General features: G+C 36.3%; 2 protein-coding genes and 1 long non-coding RNA gene across 7 annotated transcripts; all 3 read right to left on the bottom strand.

Annotated features, from left to right (window-relative positions):
* Positions 1–1,757: 1,757 nt before the first annotated feature.
* On the bottom strand, positions 1,758–4,232 carry LOC145053292 (laccase-17-like). The gene is made up of 6 exons (XM_079001306.1): positions 4,082–4,232; positions 3,858–4,009; positions 3,495–3,739; positions 3,246–3,374; positions 2,162–3,112; positions 1,758–2,059 (listed from the first exon to the last, which is right to left on the bottom strand). The coding sequence occupies exons 1-6, from the start codon at positions 4,169–4,171 to the stop codon at positions 1,929–1,931; spliced, it is 1,698 nt and encodes a 565-aa protein (XP_078857432.1). The 5' UTR covers positions 4,172–4,232; the 3' UTR covers positions 1,758–1,928.
* A 5,421-nt stretch (positions 4,233–9,653) lies between these two features.
* LOC145053291 (laccase-17-like) lies at positions 9,654–12,116 on the bottom strand. Its single transcript, XM_079001305.1, has 6 exons — positions 11,978–12,116; positions 11,754–11,905; positions 11,391–11,635; positions 11,142–11,270; positions 10,058–11,008; positions 9,654–9,955 (listed from the first exon to the last, which is right to left on the bottom strand). The coding sequence occupies exons 1-6, from the start codon at positions 12,065–12,067 to the stop codon at positions 9,825–9,827; spliced, it is 1,698 nt and encodes a 565-aa protein (XP_078857431.1). The 5' UTR covers positions 12,068–12,116; the 3' UTR covers positions 9,654–9,824.
* Positions 12,117–13,276: 1,160 nt separating this feature from the next.
* On the bottom strand, positions 13,277–16,275 carry LOC145053290 (uncharacterized). 5 transcript variants are annotated; one of them, XR_013684427.1, is made up of 9 exons: positions 15,679–16,275; positions 15,167–15,318; positions 14,819–15,065; positions 14,667–14,741; positions 14,442–14,582; positions 14,267–14,347; positions 14,116–14,187; positions 13,829–14,014; positions 13,277–13,662 (listed from the first exon to the last, which is right to left on the bottom strand). It is a non-coding gene; the product is annotated as an uncharacterized LOC145053290 (long non-coding RNA). The 5 variants fall into 5 exon arrangements; XR_013684428.1 differs by having other exon boundaries at positions 14,279–14,347; XR_013684424.1 differs by having other exon boundaries at positions 13,278–13,662; positions 14,116–14,347.
* Positions 16,276–16,714: the final 439 nt, after the last annotated feature.

The following is a 16,714-nucleotide window of genomic DNA, read 5'->3' as shown; positions in this document are numbered from 1 at the left end:
CATGGTGGTTGTTGCCTTGGTAAAGCAGGTGGCCGGAAGAAGTTACAACTAGATTGTGTCGGGTTCGGTGATGATGAGAGCAGGTGGATCTCAGTATTCAGATGTTGTTGGTTAAAGCAGGTGTTGTCGACGAGCTTTGCAGGTGAAGTAGTTGGTAGGTCGACGGTGAACAAAGGCTATAAATGTGGTGGTCGATTGCCCCTGAAAAGTTGAGATGGTTTAAGGTGAAGGCTGTTTTGACGAGATAGTTGTTGTGTATGAAAAAAGTGAACAAACATCGATTAAGGGGTGATTGTTTGGTTAATCGTGTTTGTTTACACGTCAGTTGATCCAAAACTTGTAGCAAAAGACTTGATCAGTATCTCTTCTTAATTTGTTGGTATTTTGACTTAGTCATAAGCCCTTTTAGGAGTCAAATAGATTATCCAATTAGTGGTGGTAGCGGTCCTTTCTTTTAGGAGTTTTCTCTAGTATTTAAAGATATGTAAGTTGAAGTTTTTTAATTGGATGGAATACAAAGAAAATTACCCCAAAATGTATCTCTTGTCCTCCTTCTCCTGTACTCGTTTTTTAATTATTGTTGCATAAAGCAAAGGTTTTCCAACATATTAGACTTTCACATTTTGGCTTTTATGATATGGGTTCGATACTTTGAAATAAAATATGAATCTTTATTTTAGTACATGGATATTAGTGTTTTGGTTTTGAAAGTTGAATACTAAGGTTTTGAAACCGAATATTAATATTTGATTAGGTTTTGGAAAATGAAATTCGATTTTCATTTGTGAATTTTGGTTATAGAATAATGATAAATTTAAGACCTAGTATAGTGTGGCTAACTATAATAAGGGCACCAATTAGAAACAAAAGAATTGGTCATAATGCATATAAATGATGGATTTTTAGACCTTCATCAATATTACATTAGCGACAGAGATTCGAGAAAGAGCAAATATATCATGAACAATTTGCGAAATGATAATTTGCCGCTAAAAGTGACTACTGAGGCCAAAAAAAAGGTCCTTTGCTAATTTCTTCACCACTAAGCACGGACATAGGTTACCAACGACTCTTTTTCCTCATGGCGTTGGTCATTCGAGGCGTATTTCAGAGGGAATTATCCGTCTCTAATACCACAATGTCAAATAGCATATTTAAGGATAATATAATATGGAAAACATAAGTGTCATACTATTGAAACAATACTCTCCTTTTATGGCTATGCATGATATATATTTTGTAATAGTTAATTATATTTGTTTCTTCTTGTCGTTAACAAATTATAGTATTTTTTGTGCATGTGCCTCTTTTACATATATGACGGGTTGTATGTTGCTAACTTAGCATCACCTTAGTTAATTAGTTATCGGAATCTTTGAAAGTACAAAAGGTTATATAACTTGGTATTGGTTAACATTTCTAGGTGGAACCGTGTAATTTAATTTTTACCAGACATCGATAGTTATTGTTGTCACTTAATTACACCTTATCGAAAACGGTTCTACTAGAAGCAATGTGTCATGTAGGTTTTAACAAATGCGGTGGTTTTATAATGGGCTCCTATTCGTCGACTTTGCATTTGGCACGGTTGTGATGTAATGTACTTCATTCTAGCCAAGTCATATGATCATTATGGATGTAGTAGTAGTGAACGAAATGTTTTGCATAGATTTTCTGGTGTCCAAAATGCTTAGAATAACATTTGTAACTCTACTTTTATATTCTTATCAACCCAAGATGAAAAAACAATCAATTCATACGCAAGAAATTGTTAGATTTTATTCAATGATGTACCTCCTCACATGAATTTAGTCAATCACTCACTATAACACATTCCGATGTTAAGTTGTAGAAAAACAATATATTCACATCCCTCAAACTTGAATTGTTGAAAAAAATTGATTGAAATGTTCCGAGCAAAGGAAGCTTTAACATTTTGGAAGATCAGCCGGTGGAGGTAAGAGCTTTTGGTTAGGTAGTTCTCCATCCAAGACGAGCCATGCCATCTTCAAACCCCAACCGGTATGAACTTCCAAATGGCAATGCATGAACCATACCCCTGGACAATATATAAGAAGAAGAATATATCAATGACAAACTAAAATAAATCATATATGCACCACAAGAAACCAAACTGAAATTACATGCATGAGTAACAAACCTGGGTTGTCCGCTAGAAATCGTATAGCAACCCACCCACCAGAAGGCACACCAACCGTGTTTCTTTCGATAGGGTCCACAAGATTGAAGTTCTTAGGGTCCTTCTTAGGATCGTAGTTTCCAAACCCTTGACCAACAACAAAGAAATTGAAGCCATGGAGATGAAGAGGGTGGCTTTCGGCACCAAGAATGCTGGTATCTTGCATGACCAACTCCACACTAGTATTGAAAGGAAGAACCATGAGTTTTGTACCATTGCTCACAAAGGTGTTATTTGGAGGAGTTCCGGTATAATTAAACCAATGCACTGGGTTGATAGGGAAATAAGGACTATAAACACCCTTCGATTTATTAAAGAAGTGGGACTGGAGAAGGGCAACACTTGGTTGTACGAATGACACATTATTTATGGATGCAGCGAATCTAGCCCCGTTCGGTCCTTGGCAAGTTCTATTTTGCGCACAAGGGGCCGTCCCAAGTCCTACTGTGAAAAATAAATGTTTGTCGATCTTCTGTGGGACATTAGCAGGAAATTTAGAGTTTGCCAAGCTTCGAAGTCTATTTGAAAACTTTGACACGAATGAAGTGTCATTTAAAGATGGTAATGTTGGTGTAAAGAGTGGAAGATTTTTCATCGGAACAGGTGACTCATATTCGAGAATACCAGCAACTGCGGAATTGTCAAAGGTTCCTTGACCCGTTACATATGGTCTAGCAGACATGAGAAAGTTGGCACCGGGAAATTTGGATTTGGTTTTAAGGAGGACGTTGGTGGTTTGACCAGGAGCTAGTATAAGCGTTTCAGTTTTGAAAGGTTTTACATAAATGGCATCAGCCTCAACAACGGTGAGGGTGTGGTTTGCTATGCTAAAAAAGAGTTCATCATTGAGTGCTGCGTTGATCAGTCGAAGGAGGTATGTCTTCCCGGTTTTTACCTTCAGCTTGAATGTGTCTGCAGATTTCATGAGCATTCTCATTCAGTCATGGTTTCTTTCAATACATATGTATACACGTATTCTATATATAAATATGTATTCCAGGGGTGTACGTACGTACGTATGTAACAAAGGCTAGAAATACGGTACCTTTAGCAGAGCAATTGTACAAAGGTCCGGGAAGCCCATTGAAGGTATAGGCATCGGAAACATTTGGACCCCCACCGGTTTGTGTTGCTTGCGAAATTATAGCCTCTGGATCAGTATTGAACCACTCTCCTGTAGACATACAAAATTGTAATTACTCTCATGCATGCAAAACTGATGTAATTAAGTACAACATAGCTACAAGCTTAGAGATTAAAAGATTCAACAAAGTATATATGTACGTAGTTTTACCAAAGATGATGGGAACTTCTTTATAGGGCTTGGTAAAAGGGTAGGGGACATTAAGCTTTGGCAGAATGATGAGAGGACCATAAACACTTGCTCGTAACCATGATATATGTGCATGCCAAAACAATGTTCCTCTTTGTCCAATAACAGTGTAGTTGTACACATAACTCTGGCCAGTTTGTATGGGGCATTGAGTTATGTATGCTGGCCCATCGGCCCATCCACTCCGAAGTTGTCTAATACCATGCCTGTGTATATAGCATGCATGCATCAGAATCATATATAGTACGATGAGATTGTATTTAAAGTAATAATAATACGTTATAGAGCGTTAGAAAATACAAAATGTACAGCTCTTAATTATACCAATGGATTGTAATGTTACTGGAGACATGGTTAGTAACTTTTATAAGAAGCCGATCACCCTCTCGAGCGACAATACGTGGACCTGGAAATTTTCCATTGACCGTAACCATGCTTTTTGTGTGGCACAGTCGTGTCACGTTTTGCAGCTCGATCTGCATGAAAAAATAGATCAACTTGTTGGACTACAAATTAAAATGATAAGCATCATATGTAATGAGACATACGTTAAACTCATAGCTCCTGGTAGTTCCACCAATTGTATACAAAGGAAGCAGTGAAGTTATTGCTAACAATGACAAGAAAATTCCACCCATATCTTTGTGTCTGTCTTTCGTTGAAGATTATGAAAGCTGTTGCTACAGCATGAACCCTGCTATGATATCTGAACATATATATAGGTTGATGTCTAAGGATGATTTTGGCAGAGTCAACAACTCATTCTATTGCATCACCAACCGTTGTTCAAATGCAACTTTAGAGTGCTATCAAAGAGATCATATCCATCTGTCCTTTCAAAACCTTTCCTTCGTCGTAAGGACTAGGTCCCAATCTTAATTGAATATAACATAATACTTTATCTAGTCAAATTCTTAAAAATAAACCTAGTTTTAAAACCACCTACTAGAAAACTTGAAAAGTTGAAAATTCATAATTAACAATATATGTTTTATCCATTATTTTCGGGGATGGAGGAAGCCACAGATTTTTTCGTTGTTGCTAATTACTTCAGGAGAAAATAGCAAATACAACAAATACTAACATAAATAACTCAAATAAATCAATTAATGTAATACATACACATAAAAAATTACAATTACGATCAGGTGAATTTGATTATATAGGCTAGTAAAATAGTACCTGTTCCTTTCAAACAATCTTTTCTTTAACATGCATGTGCCTGCATTGTACATAGGAGAAAAGACACACAACGAACTTTGTGTGTGTGTATTTTTTTTTTTCGATTTGATTATTAGAATTTTTGTGCATGTGTGCCCGCACGGAGTAGATTTTTAAAATTGTACGTATTTCACATGTTAATTAGAGGAACAAACCAAAATTTGGCCGGTTTCCATGCTAACGACGCTTTGTTGGCATGATGGCGTGGCGGCGTATAGGCCATGTCATTTATACATAGATATTATAATTACTAGTTGTGAGACCCGTATAATAATCGAATTCTGTATTTTGATAATGATAGCGATTAAGGGAAAACTACTTTTACCACATAACTCCATCCAGTCTTGGTAGAAGACTGCTTTTATTAAAGAAAATATAGGATTTTCTAGAAAAGACACTAATGTAATGGATACACTGAAACTGCCACTTTTATTAAGTTATTTGGATAAAATGCCACTAAATACTTATGAACTCACCAGCATCTGTAAAAATGCTGATACTCGCTTTTCAAATAACTTGTATTCTCAGGTCAGCTTTAGACAGGTACATTTCCGGAGCTGTTGATGAAGATAGCTTAGTACCAAGCTGTGCTTATATTATTACTTGTATTACTTTTATGTATTGATATGTAAACCATGTAAAACTATTACTATTAATGCAATGTTTTGTTGTACTTTGATTACTATAATGCATGTGTTGTGATACTTGACATGACGTCATCCACCCCAGGACGTTTCCGCCGTTCTGGTTTTGGGGTGTGACCAAAATAGCTCCAGAAGATGATGCCTTTCCAGATCTACGATCTCCAGCCACCGCACTCCTTCTTTGACAACTTCCTCTTTCTTCTTCTAGGCTCTCCTTTGCCAAACCAAGCACTTCAAGGGCAAATACCCACAAAAATGGAAGAAGAACGGCTACTTAGGTGGTAAGATGTCAAATATGGAGGCTGGGATTGGAACCATAATGTTCCTTATATAGTGGCTGGCCCTAAAATTAGGGTTTCTAGATGATAGACGTACACTGGGCGTACGTTAAGGGATCCCGCGTTTCATTAACTCCCTTACGCTGGGCGTAACCCAGCCTACGTTGGGCGTACCCACGCGTGTTCCATGCATGCATGGCCTTTCTTTGCCAACTCTTTCTAATAAGTGCCATAAGTGATAATACCTTCAAAGTGCCATAGCTCCTTGATTTTAAGTCTGTTTCCGACGAACTTTATATCCACGAAAAGGTGGTGAGAAGCCCTACGCTTCTAGTGACACACCCCGACCCGAAACCTTTTCGAATAAAACCCAATACCTATGAAAGACCGAAACGCCCTTACTCTTTGATCTCGGGGCACCATAAATAACCACTCTTAGAACGGGGCATTACATACAGTGGGTGAGTTATTAGTCTTTTTGATTATAAATATTTTATGTTTTTAGAAATATGTATAGTATCAAAAAATCAGGTGAACCATCATACTATTATGGAACATCTATTTATGTTTTTAGAAATAAGCTTTATTACTTGTATTAAGTAAAGATATGATATTTCTCAAACTATGCCAACTTACTTATGCCCACTCATTAATACTTCTTTTCAAATCCAGTCCATTAGTTGTATTCAATATATAAAACTGTTCAATTATAAAATAAGGCTTGGGATTTATAGGAAGAAATCCATTGGATTTATAGGAATGGTGAAAATCTTTGTACTGGATAGGTGAAAGTAGTTCATTTTGGTTAAATAAGCTTGGAGTAGAACAGCTAAAACTTAAAAGAAAGGGATATCTACAGTTGAGTTTTAGGTCTAACTCCAAGCCAAAAAATCTCAACTTAATGATGCCTAATCATGAATACTTCTAGTGAAATCCAATTCCATAGTTGGTATTCAAGACTTTATAAATGTGTTCTAAATTGGTCTAGGGCTTATTTTATAAATGGGTTCTAAATTGGTCTAGAGTTTTTTATAAATGGGTTCTAAATTGCTACATTAAGTTTAAAGCTTCTTTTAAATTGGTCTGAAACATTTTTTCTTCAAAGTTAAAACATGTTGCTATTTTATGTTAAGTTGAACATATATTAATTGTTCATAGTCTTTTTTTTCATAATTGTAGGTTGTCATTGATCGCATTTGTAAGGAGATGAATAAAGTACTTAAAGCATAACATGTATAAATAAAGGATGAACTTATGGCTAAACGTGATGAAACTAACGCCACAATTCAAAAAATCTCTAAGATATCTAATGAAATACTAAAGTTTACCAAATGCACTAACATGCCCACCTTGACTATGTTGGGTTAATCGTGTTTGTTTACGGGTTAGTGATTCCAAAACTTCTAGCAAAAGTCTCATCATCTCTTCCTAATTTGTTGGTATTTTGATTTAGTCATAAGTCTTTTTAGTAGTCAAATAGATTATCCGACTAGTAGTAGCAGTGGACCTTTTTTTAGGAGTTTTTTGTAGTATTTAAAGATATGTAAGTTGTAGTTTTTTAATTAGATGGTATACAAAGAAAATTTCCCCAAAACGTATCTCTTGTTCTTCTCATGCACTTTTTTTATTATTATGGTTGCAAGAAGCAAAGGTTTTCCAACACTTGGTATCATAGCGAAGGTTGAAGAGGGCCGGTTTAAGAGTCGACTTCCGAATGAGGGAGGAGCCTTTGACTGCAGGAACTGAGGGCAGCAGAAGCAGTGGGTTGGCAACTAGTTTTGGACAGAAAAATCATAAACAATGTATGTTTCGGGTCGGCCGTAGTCATGGGGAGACAGGAAGCATCATTCGAGAAAAAAGGGGTGATTGGTGATGAACACATGCTGTCTATAGACGTGATCAAAGGGAAGTATGGAATTCAAAGGTAAATTTGGTGGCAAGTTTTGTGTAGTCATCGGAAAAGGGAGAGATTTACCGGTGTGCGAAAGAAAAAAAGAGGTAAAGACTTCAACACAGGTGGCGTTGCATCAATTATTTTGGCGCAGGAAAGAAAAAGGTAGAAGCGGGTGGCTTTGTTTTCTTTATCGGTGGAATAATGCTCTTGTGTCACAGAAGTGCTATGCGCGAACGAATTATGTGTGGTGACAAACAACAGTCGGGTGGTAGAAGACTTTAGATGTAACCGAGACGGAGTCCATGTGTTCGGGAAAGATCAAAAATCATGGTGGTTGTTGCCTTGGTAAAGCAGGTGGCCGGAAGAAGTTACAACTAGATTGTGTCGGGTTCGGTGATGATGAGAGCAGGTGGATCTCAGTATTCAGATGTTGTTGGTTAAAGCAGGTGTTGTCGACGAGCTTTGCAGGTGAAGTAGTTGGTAGGTCGACGGTGAACAAAGGCTATAAATGTGGTGGTCGATTGCCCCTGAAAAGTTGAGATGGTTTAAGGTGAAGGCTGTTTTGACGAGATAGTTGTTGTGTATGAAAAAAGTGAACAAACATCGATTAAGGGGTGATTGTTTGGTTAATCGTGTTTGTTTACACGTCAGTTGATCCAAAACTTGTAGCAAAAGACTTGATCAGTATCTCTTCTTAATTTGTTGGTATTTTGACTTAGTCATAAGCCCTTTTAGGAGTCAAATAGATTATCCAATTAGTGGTGGTAGCGGTCCTTTCTTTTAGGAGTTTTCTCTAGTATTTAAAGATATGTAAGTTGAAGTTTTTTAATTGGATGGAATACAAAGAAAATTACCCCAAAATGTATCTCTTGTCCTCCTTCTCCTGTACTCGTTTTTTAATTATTGTTGCATAAAGCAAAGGTTTTCCAACATATTAGACTTTCACATTTTGGCTTTTATGATATGGGTTCGATACTTTGAAATAAAATATGAATCTTTATTTTAGTACATGGATATTAGTGTTTTGGTTTTGAAAGTTGAATACTAAGGTTTTGAAACCGAATATTAATATTTGATTAGGTTTTGGAAAATGAAATTCGATTTTCATTTGTGAATTTTGGTTATAGAATAATGATAAATTTAAGACCTAGTATAGTGTGGCTAACTATAATAAGGGCACCAATTAGAAACAAAAGAATTGGTCATAATGCATATAAATGATGGATTTTTAGACCTTCATCAATATTACATTAGCGACAGAGATTCGAGAAAGAGCAAATATATCATGAACAATTTGCGAAATGATAATTTGCCGCTAAAAGTGACTACTGAGGCCAAAAAAAAGGTCCTTTGCTAATTTCTTCACCACTAAGCACGGACATAGGTTACCAACGACTCTTTTTCCTCATGGCGTTGGTCATTCGAGGCGTATTTCAGAGGGAATTATCCGTCTCTAATACCACAATGTCAAATAGCATATTTAAGGATAATATAATATGGAAAACATAAGTGTCATACTATTGAAACAATACTCTCCTTTTATGGCTATGCATGATATATATTTTGTAATAGTTAATTATATTTGTTTCTTCTTGTCGTTAACAAATTATAGTATTTTTTGTGCATGTGCCTCTTTTACATATATGACGGGTTGTATGTTGCTAACTTAGCATCACCTTAGTTAATTAGTTATCGGAATCTTTGAAAGTACAAAAGGTTATATAACTTGGTATTGGTTAACATTTCTAGGTGGAACCGTGTAATTTAATTTTTACCAGACGTCGATAGTTATTGTTGTCACTTAATTACACCTTATCGAAAACGGTTCTACTAGAAGCAATGTGTCATGTAGGTTTTAACAAATGCGGTGGTTTTATAATGGGCTCCTATTCGTCGACTTTGCATTTGGCACGGTTGTGATGTAATGTACTTCATTCTAGCCAAGTCATATGATCATTATGGATGTAGTAGTAGTGAACGAAATGTTTTGCATAGATTTTCTGGTGTCCAAAATGCTTAGAATAACATTTGTAACTCTACTTTTATATTCTTATCAACCCAAGATGAAAAAACAATCAATTCATACGCAAGAAATTGTTAGATTTTATTCAATGATGTACCTCCTCACATGAATTTAGTCAATCACTCACTATAACACATTCCGATGTTAAGTTGTAGAAAAACAATATATTCACATCCCTCAAACTTGAATTGTTGAAAAAAATTGATTGAAATGTTCCGAGCAAAGGAAGCTTTAACATTTTGGAAGATCAGCCGGTGGAGGTAAGAGCTTTTGGTTAGGTAGTTCTCCATCCAAGACGAGCCATGCCATCTTCAAACCCCAACCGGTATGAACTTCCAAATGGCAATGCATGAACCATACCCCTGGACAATATATAAGAAGAAGAATATATCAATGACAAACTAAAATAAATCATATATGCACCACAAGAAACCAAACTGAAATTACATGCATGAGTAACAAACCTGGGTTGTCCGCTAGAAATCGTATAGCAACCCACCCACCAGAAGGCACACCAACCGTGTTTCTTTCGATAGGGTCCACAAGATTGAAGTTCTTAGGGTCCTTCTTAGGATCGTAGTTTCCAAACCCTTGACCAACAACAAAGAAATTGAAGCCATGGAGATGAAGAGGGTGGCTTTCGGCACCAAGAATGCTGGTATCTTGCATGACCAACTCCACACTAGTATTGAAAGGAAGAACCATGAGTTTTGTACCATTGTTCACAAAGGTGTTATTTGGAGGAGTTCCGGTATAATTAAACCAATGCACTGGGTTGATAGGGAAATAAGGACTATAAACACCCTTCGATTTATTAAAGAAGTGGGACTGGAGAAGGGCAACACTTGGTTGTACGAATGACACATTATTTATGGATGCAGCGAATCTAGCCCCGTTCGGTCCTTGGCAAGTTCTATTTTGCGCACAAGGGGCCGTCCCAAGTCCTACTGTGAAAAATAAATGTTTGTCGATCTTCTGTGGGACATTAGCAGGAAATTTAGAGTTTGCCAAGCTTCGAAGTCTATTTGAAAACTTTGACACGAATGAAGTGTCATTTAAAGATGGTAATGTTGGTGTAAAGAGTGGAAGATTTTTCATCGGAACAGGTGACTCATATTCGAGAATACCAGCAACTGCGGAATTGTCAAAGGTTCCTTGACCCGTTACATATGGTCTAGCAGACATGAGAAAGTTGGCACCGGGAAATTTGGATTTGGTTTTAAGGAGGACGTTGGTGGTTTGACCAGGAGCTAGTATAAGCGTTTCAGTTTTGAAAGGTTTTACATAAATGGCATCAGCCTCAACAACGGTGAGGGTGTGGTTTGCTATGCTAAAAAAGAGTTCATCATTGAGTGCTGCGTTGATCAGTCGAAGGAGGTACGTCTTCCCGGTTTTTACCTTCAGCTTGAATGTGTCTGCAGATTTCATGAGCATTCTCATTCAGTCATGGTTTCTTTCAATACATATGTATACACGTATTCTATATATAAATATGTATTCCAGGGGTGTACGTACGTACGTATGTAACAAAGGCTAGAAATACGGTACCTTTAGCAGAGCAATTGTACAAAGGTCCGGGAAGCCCATTGAAGGTATAGGCATCGGAAACATTTGGACCCCCACCGGTTTGTGTTGCTTCCGAAATTATAGCCTCTGGATCAGTATTGAACCACTCTCCTGTAGACATACAAAATTGTAATTACTCTCATGCATGCAAAACTGATGTAATTAAGTACAACATAGCTACAAGCTTAGAGATTAAAAGATTCAACAAAGTATATATGTACGTAGTTTTACCAAAGATGATGGGAACTTCTTTATAGGGCTTGGTAAAAGGGTAGGGGACATTAAGCTTTGGCAGAATGATGAGAGGACCATAAACACTTGCTCGTAACCATGATATATGTGCATGCCAAAACAATGTTCCTCTTTGTCCAATAACAGTGTAGTTGTACACATAACTCTGGCCAGTTTGTATGGGGCATTGAGTTATGTATGCTGGCCCATCGGCCCATCCACTCCGAAGTTGTCTAATACCATGCCTGTGTATATAGCATGCATGCATCAGAATCATATATAGTACGATGAGATTGTATTTAAAGTAATAATAATACGTTATAGAGCGTTAGAAAATACAAAATGTACAGCTCTTAATTATACCAATGGATTGTAATGTTACTGGAGACATGGTTAGTAACTTTTATAAGAAGCCGATCACCCTCTCGAGCGACAATACGTGGACCTGGAAATTTTCCATTGACCGTAACCATGCTTTTTGTGTGGCACAGTCGTGTCACGTTTTGCAGCTCGATCTGCATGAAAAAATAGATCAACTTGTTGGACTACAAATTAAAATGATAAGCATCATATGTAATGAGACATACGTTAAACTCATAGCTCCTGGTAGTTCCACCAATTGTATACAAAGGAAGCAGTGAAGTTATTGCTAACAATGACAAGAAAATTCCACCCATATCTTTGTGTCTGTCTTTCGTTGAAGATTATGAAAGCTGTTGCTACAGCATGAACCCTGCTATGATATCTGAACATATATATATAGGTTGATGTCTAAGGATGATTTTGGCAGAGTCAACAACTCATTCTATTGCATCACCAACCGTTGTTCAAATGCAACTTTAGAGTGCTATCAAAGAGATCATATCCATCTGTCCTTTCAAAACCTTTCCTTTGTCGTAAGGACTAGGTCCCAGTATTTAATATAACACACTACTTTATTTGATCAAATTGTTAGAAAAAACATAGTTTCAAAACTACCTACTAGAAAACTTGAAAAGCTGACAATACGTAATTAACATTACCTGTTATATCGAAATAAATAAATGGGGGTGGGGGGGGGGGGGGGGGGGGGGGGGGGTTAATGTGTTCCTTGCTGCCGGAAAAATTAGCAAATTAATACAACAAACAATAACAAGAAATCATTCAAATAAATCAATTAAAGTGGCACATATAAAGTATTTACATATACACAAATTACAATTAGGTGAATTCGATTATCTATCAACTAGTAAAAAAGTACACATTTCTTTCACACAATCTTTTCTTACACATGCGTGTGCCCATATTGTACCTGATACATATTAAAAGTGTAGGGGCGTTTTTATGGCTCCAATTTCATCCCATGAATTAAATTTTTTTTTTTTTTTTTTTGTTTTTAAAATAAGGGAATGAATAGGGGAAATGACACAAATGTCCTCTAAAGTTTTTAGGCTTGTTCGATTCAGTCCCTAAAGTTTTTGTCGGGCTTAATGTATCCATAAACTAACACTATTAGAAACAAGGCTTTTGCGACAGATAAATCCGTCGCTATTCCGTCACTAAAGGTCTTTTGCGATGGATCTGTGATAGACTTACTCCATAGCCAAATATAACGTGGCTAATGACTTAGCTAGAGATTTAGCGATGGACTTGTTTTTCCTTGCGACGACTTTTGCAACGGAATATCCATCGCAAATTGGTCCCTTACTACCGTTATTCAGGACATCAGCAACAAAAATATTTCGTCGCTAATCCGTTGCAAACCTCTATATATGTCTTTTCATATGTCCGTCGCTAATCACTAGCAAAATTTAGATGTGATTTTTTTTTTTGTTTCCGTAGCTGATCCCTCGCAAATATATAGTATTAATTTTTTTTATTACAAATCTAAAACAAAAGAAATACTAAAAACATCAAAAAATTATACAATCCAAATTAAACAATAACAAATTAATACCAAAGGAATCATATAACTATACAATCCAAAACCAAACACTAACATTAAAATACTAAAATCAAATATCAAAATTTAACAAAACATCCAAAAACATCAAATATCAATGTTTACCAAAATGATCAAAATCATCAAATATCAAAGTTTATTATTTATTGATTTTTATTTCTAAGTATAATGTACCATAATCTCCATTTTGTCTCATATTTTGAGTTTCCACATACATATTCCCCATTGCTTCATATCTTGCATTGCATCCGAATGGACCATAATGGAATTGGATTCTGATTCCCGTTAAACCCCATGGAATTAAGCGAACCAAGTTCTACTTACTTTTTCCTGCAAGGGAATAAGACATGGTATTTGTTGGAAACATGATTTTCTGTTGATGAAGGACATTATTGTCTACTCATTTGAAGCTAAACTAAATACAAGACTAGAATGGAATTGAATTTCGATTCCGACCAAAAAAATATATAAAAAACATGTTGGTGAAAGAAAATACCATGTTTGCATATTAGTCTTCAGAAATTTCTCTTTTTGGATTTGATCTTTGAACATTTTTATAGACCATTATGGACCACTGAGAAGGTCTTAACTGATCATAACTGCTGGACACAAGAAACCACAAGAAAAAGTGCAAGACTGATCTTAACTCCTTTTTGCCAATAAATTCCAGAACCCTAACAATCTGAATAAAAAAACAAAGTTCGGCATAAATCCCTATTAATATTCCTATGTATAATCTATCAGTTATTCATCCCTACTAAAAGTGAAACTGCAAATACTGACCTGGTCTTCTTTGGTGCACTTATTTGCACATTAAGACAACGAGAACGAACAGCTTCAGTAACCTTTGATGAGCTATCACAACATAGGATCAAACGACAAATATTTAAAATTAAAACCCTCATCAACACAATAACAAATAACATAAACTAACCAATAAATATACTTTCTGAAAGTTGGATTCTTGCTTATGCAGTTGTAGCATGAGAATTCTCAATATTTGACCCGATATCATCTGAAAAAACAAACATCATGTAATTTACTTTCCTTAATATAGCATTGCACTTATGTTTTTTTTCATTTCAACACTGTACTTTCAAGCTACTTACCAATCATGGCTCGTTTTTCATGAACCATAACAGCAAGATCTTTAAAAATCTCATTTATTTCCCCAATTTGATTCTGTATTTCTCTTTCCTCAATAATCGCCATTAAACGCAATCTCATTGTCCAATAACAATACCTCCTGTCTACACAACACAAAGAAAGAAATTATAAAAATAATGATGACATGGCCATAAAAAGGTAAAAACGGAAGAACAACAACACCTCACCTTCTAGATTTCACAAGAAGTGCACGTTGTTATGAGTTTTTGTCTGAGCTTATATCAATTTCACTGGCTGCATAACTGCAAATACAACCATAACAATCTGTTAATTCACAAAGTTAATTCATTTTAGTTCTATATGTGAATTGGACATTTACCTTGAAGGAAGAACAGCTTGAGGAACAAAAGGAGTGTAAGCTGTCTCTCTTTCAGCTAAAAGGCGTCGAGCTTTATGAAATTCTTTTAGAACTGAGAAGGGCCATAACTAGGGTTTTCTTCAATTCCCCAAACATCTGCCTGAGAAGGGCCATGTTTGCAGTTAGCCCCAAACATCTGCAATTTTATCGCAATTCCAGACTCTATGTTTTTATCCAAGCAATTATAACAGATGTTGGTGATGCCACCCTTGAACCACCGAGTAGATAGATAGGAATGGCCAATGGCTAATTAGGTGTGTGATACAAGATGAAAGAGGCAGATGTCAGAAAGATAAAAGTATTGCTTACCTCAAGTTTGATGTTCCCATTTGTAACATCAAGATCCTCTAAGTAAACCTATTGACCCCATTTCTCTTTCCAATAGAATTCTGATGCGCAATATCATACCAAAAGCCACCAGGATATTTAATTGATATGTTGTACATCTCCAACTCCAAGTACTGAAATGATGCCCCAAATCATCGATTATATGATGAAAATGTTTATTAAAAAGAACAGCAAATAGGTCATGTTTCCTTCTTGTGATTAAAGTTCACTTCGTATTTTGAAAATCCAAAGTAGAAGACTTCAAATTAAAATAGGAATTTTGTCCTCTTTGTTCTTGTTAGGTCAAAATATATCCTCATTGAAATAACAGATCTATATGTTTATGTAGCCATCAATCCTTTCTCAATAATCAAAACTAGAGTATCGCCTTTAGCAAGAACTTATGTATTTGACTCGACACCGACTCTATTTTTCCAACGAAATGAAACAATATATGCAGATGATCTGCTATTGATCAATTTTGAGGATGATACCTTTTGAGGAGAGGGTACGTGTGCCTGTTGGGAGAAAACGTGACCGGGAAATACAAGATCGTCCTCCTCGGATGCAAGAGACTCACCGAGTATCACGACATTCAGCTTTGCTATCTTGTCAGCACCCGATGAGCGAGTCGCCATTGACTCCAAATGACGGAGGTGATTAGTTGTGGTCAGATTTTTCCTAGTTTCCATGATCGGAAACATGACTCGAACGGATTTGAGAGTCAACTCTCCTTCCTCTTCGGTTGGAGATTGCTGAGTAGTTATACTAAGAGATCTGAAGAGACAATAGAGGATTGAACGGCGCTGGCAGGGAAACAATGAGTCAATGAGGAATGGAGACGAATCGATAGGGAAGCCAAAGAGGATGTGAGAGGGATTTGAGTCGACATAAGGCCAATTAGGGCTTTGGGAAATATATATGTGGGTATGAAAATAAACCAAGGAACCAGAAAAGAAGAGAAGTGGGGAATGAAAAAATGAGGCGTCAATTTTCTGCGAGCGTTTTTAGCAGTCCATCGTTATTCCCTCGCTAAAGGTTTTAATCTGAGATGGATTAACGATGAAATGGTTTTGTCTAGATATTATTAACAGTCAATCGATGATCCCTTGTTAATGCCTCTCTAAAGTATGTTAGTCAAAATTTTTGTGCATTCCATCGTTGATCCCTTGGTAAGTCGTCGTTGATTAGCTACGGATAGAATCTGTAGTTGATTCTGTTGCTAAAGGTCAAGTTTCTAGTAGTGTAAGATACGACTTGTTCTTTTAGTCTCTGTTAACCTGACAATTTAGATAATAAAAAACCCACATTGTATCCATATAAAGCCAAAAAAATAAGTTTGGGGATCAAATGTTTATGCCACAAGATCAAAGTGATTTGGGAGAAGAATGAAAGATAGTAACCCATTCGATTTCTTGTGTGTCTTCGTGTGTACGGGCATCCCGCAACAAAATCGATTTTATTAGCTCTTCATAAAGACGATTCACACTCAATCCGTACCAGAAATTAATCGTTTCTCTTCTTTCCGTC

This window comes from Lactuca serriola, chromosome 5 (assembly GCF_051521515.1).
Source record: "Lactuca serriola cultivar US96UC23 chromosome 5, Lser_US96UC23_V15, whole genome shotgun sequence".
Classification (NCBI taxonomy): Eukaryota; Viridiplantae; Streptophyta; class Magnoliopsida; order Asterales; family Asteraceae; genus Lactuca; species Lactuca serriola.
This window is presented reverse-complemented; position numbering and strand designations above follow the sequence as displayed.

Bases quoted from the DNA above. Each gene is read 5' to 3' on its own strand.
- LOC145053291 (XM_079001305.1), bottom strand. From the start codon at position 12,067: ATGGGTGGAATTTTCTTGTCATTGTTAGCAATAACTTCACTGCTTCCT. The intron at 11,636-11,753 runs GTATAATTAAGA...CTATATACACAG, and splicing joins AGTAACATTACAATCCATTG to GCATGGTATTAGACAACTTC. The intron at 9,956-10,057 runs GTTTGTTACTCA...TATATTGTCCAG, and splicing joins ATTTCTAGCGGACAACCCAG to GGGTATGGTTCATGCATTGC.
- LOC145053292 (XM_079001306.1), bottom strand. From the start codon at position 4,171: ATGGGTGGAATTTTCTTGTCATTGTTAGCAATAACTTCACTGCTTCCT. The intron at 3,375-3,494 runs GTAAAACTACGT...GTATGTCTACAG, and splicing joins AGAAGTTCCCATCATCTTTG to GAGAGTGGTTCAATACTGAT. The intron at 2,060-2,161 runs GTTTGTTACTCA...TATATTGTCCAG, and splicing joins ATTTCTAGCGGACAACCCAG to GGGTATGGTTCATGCATTGC.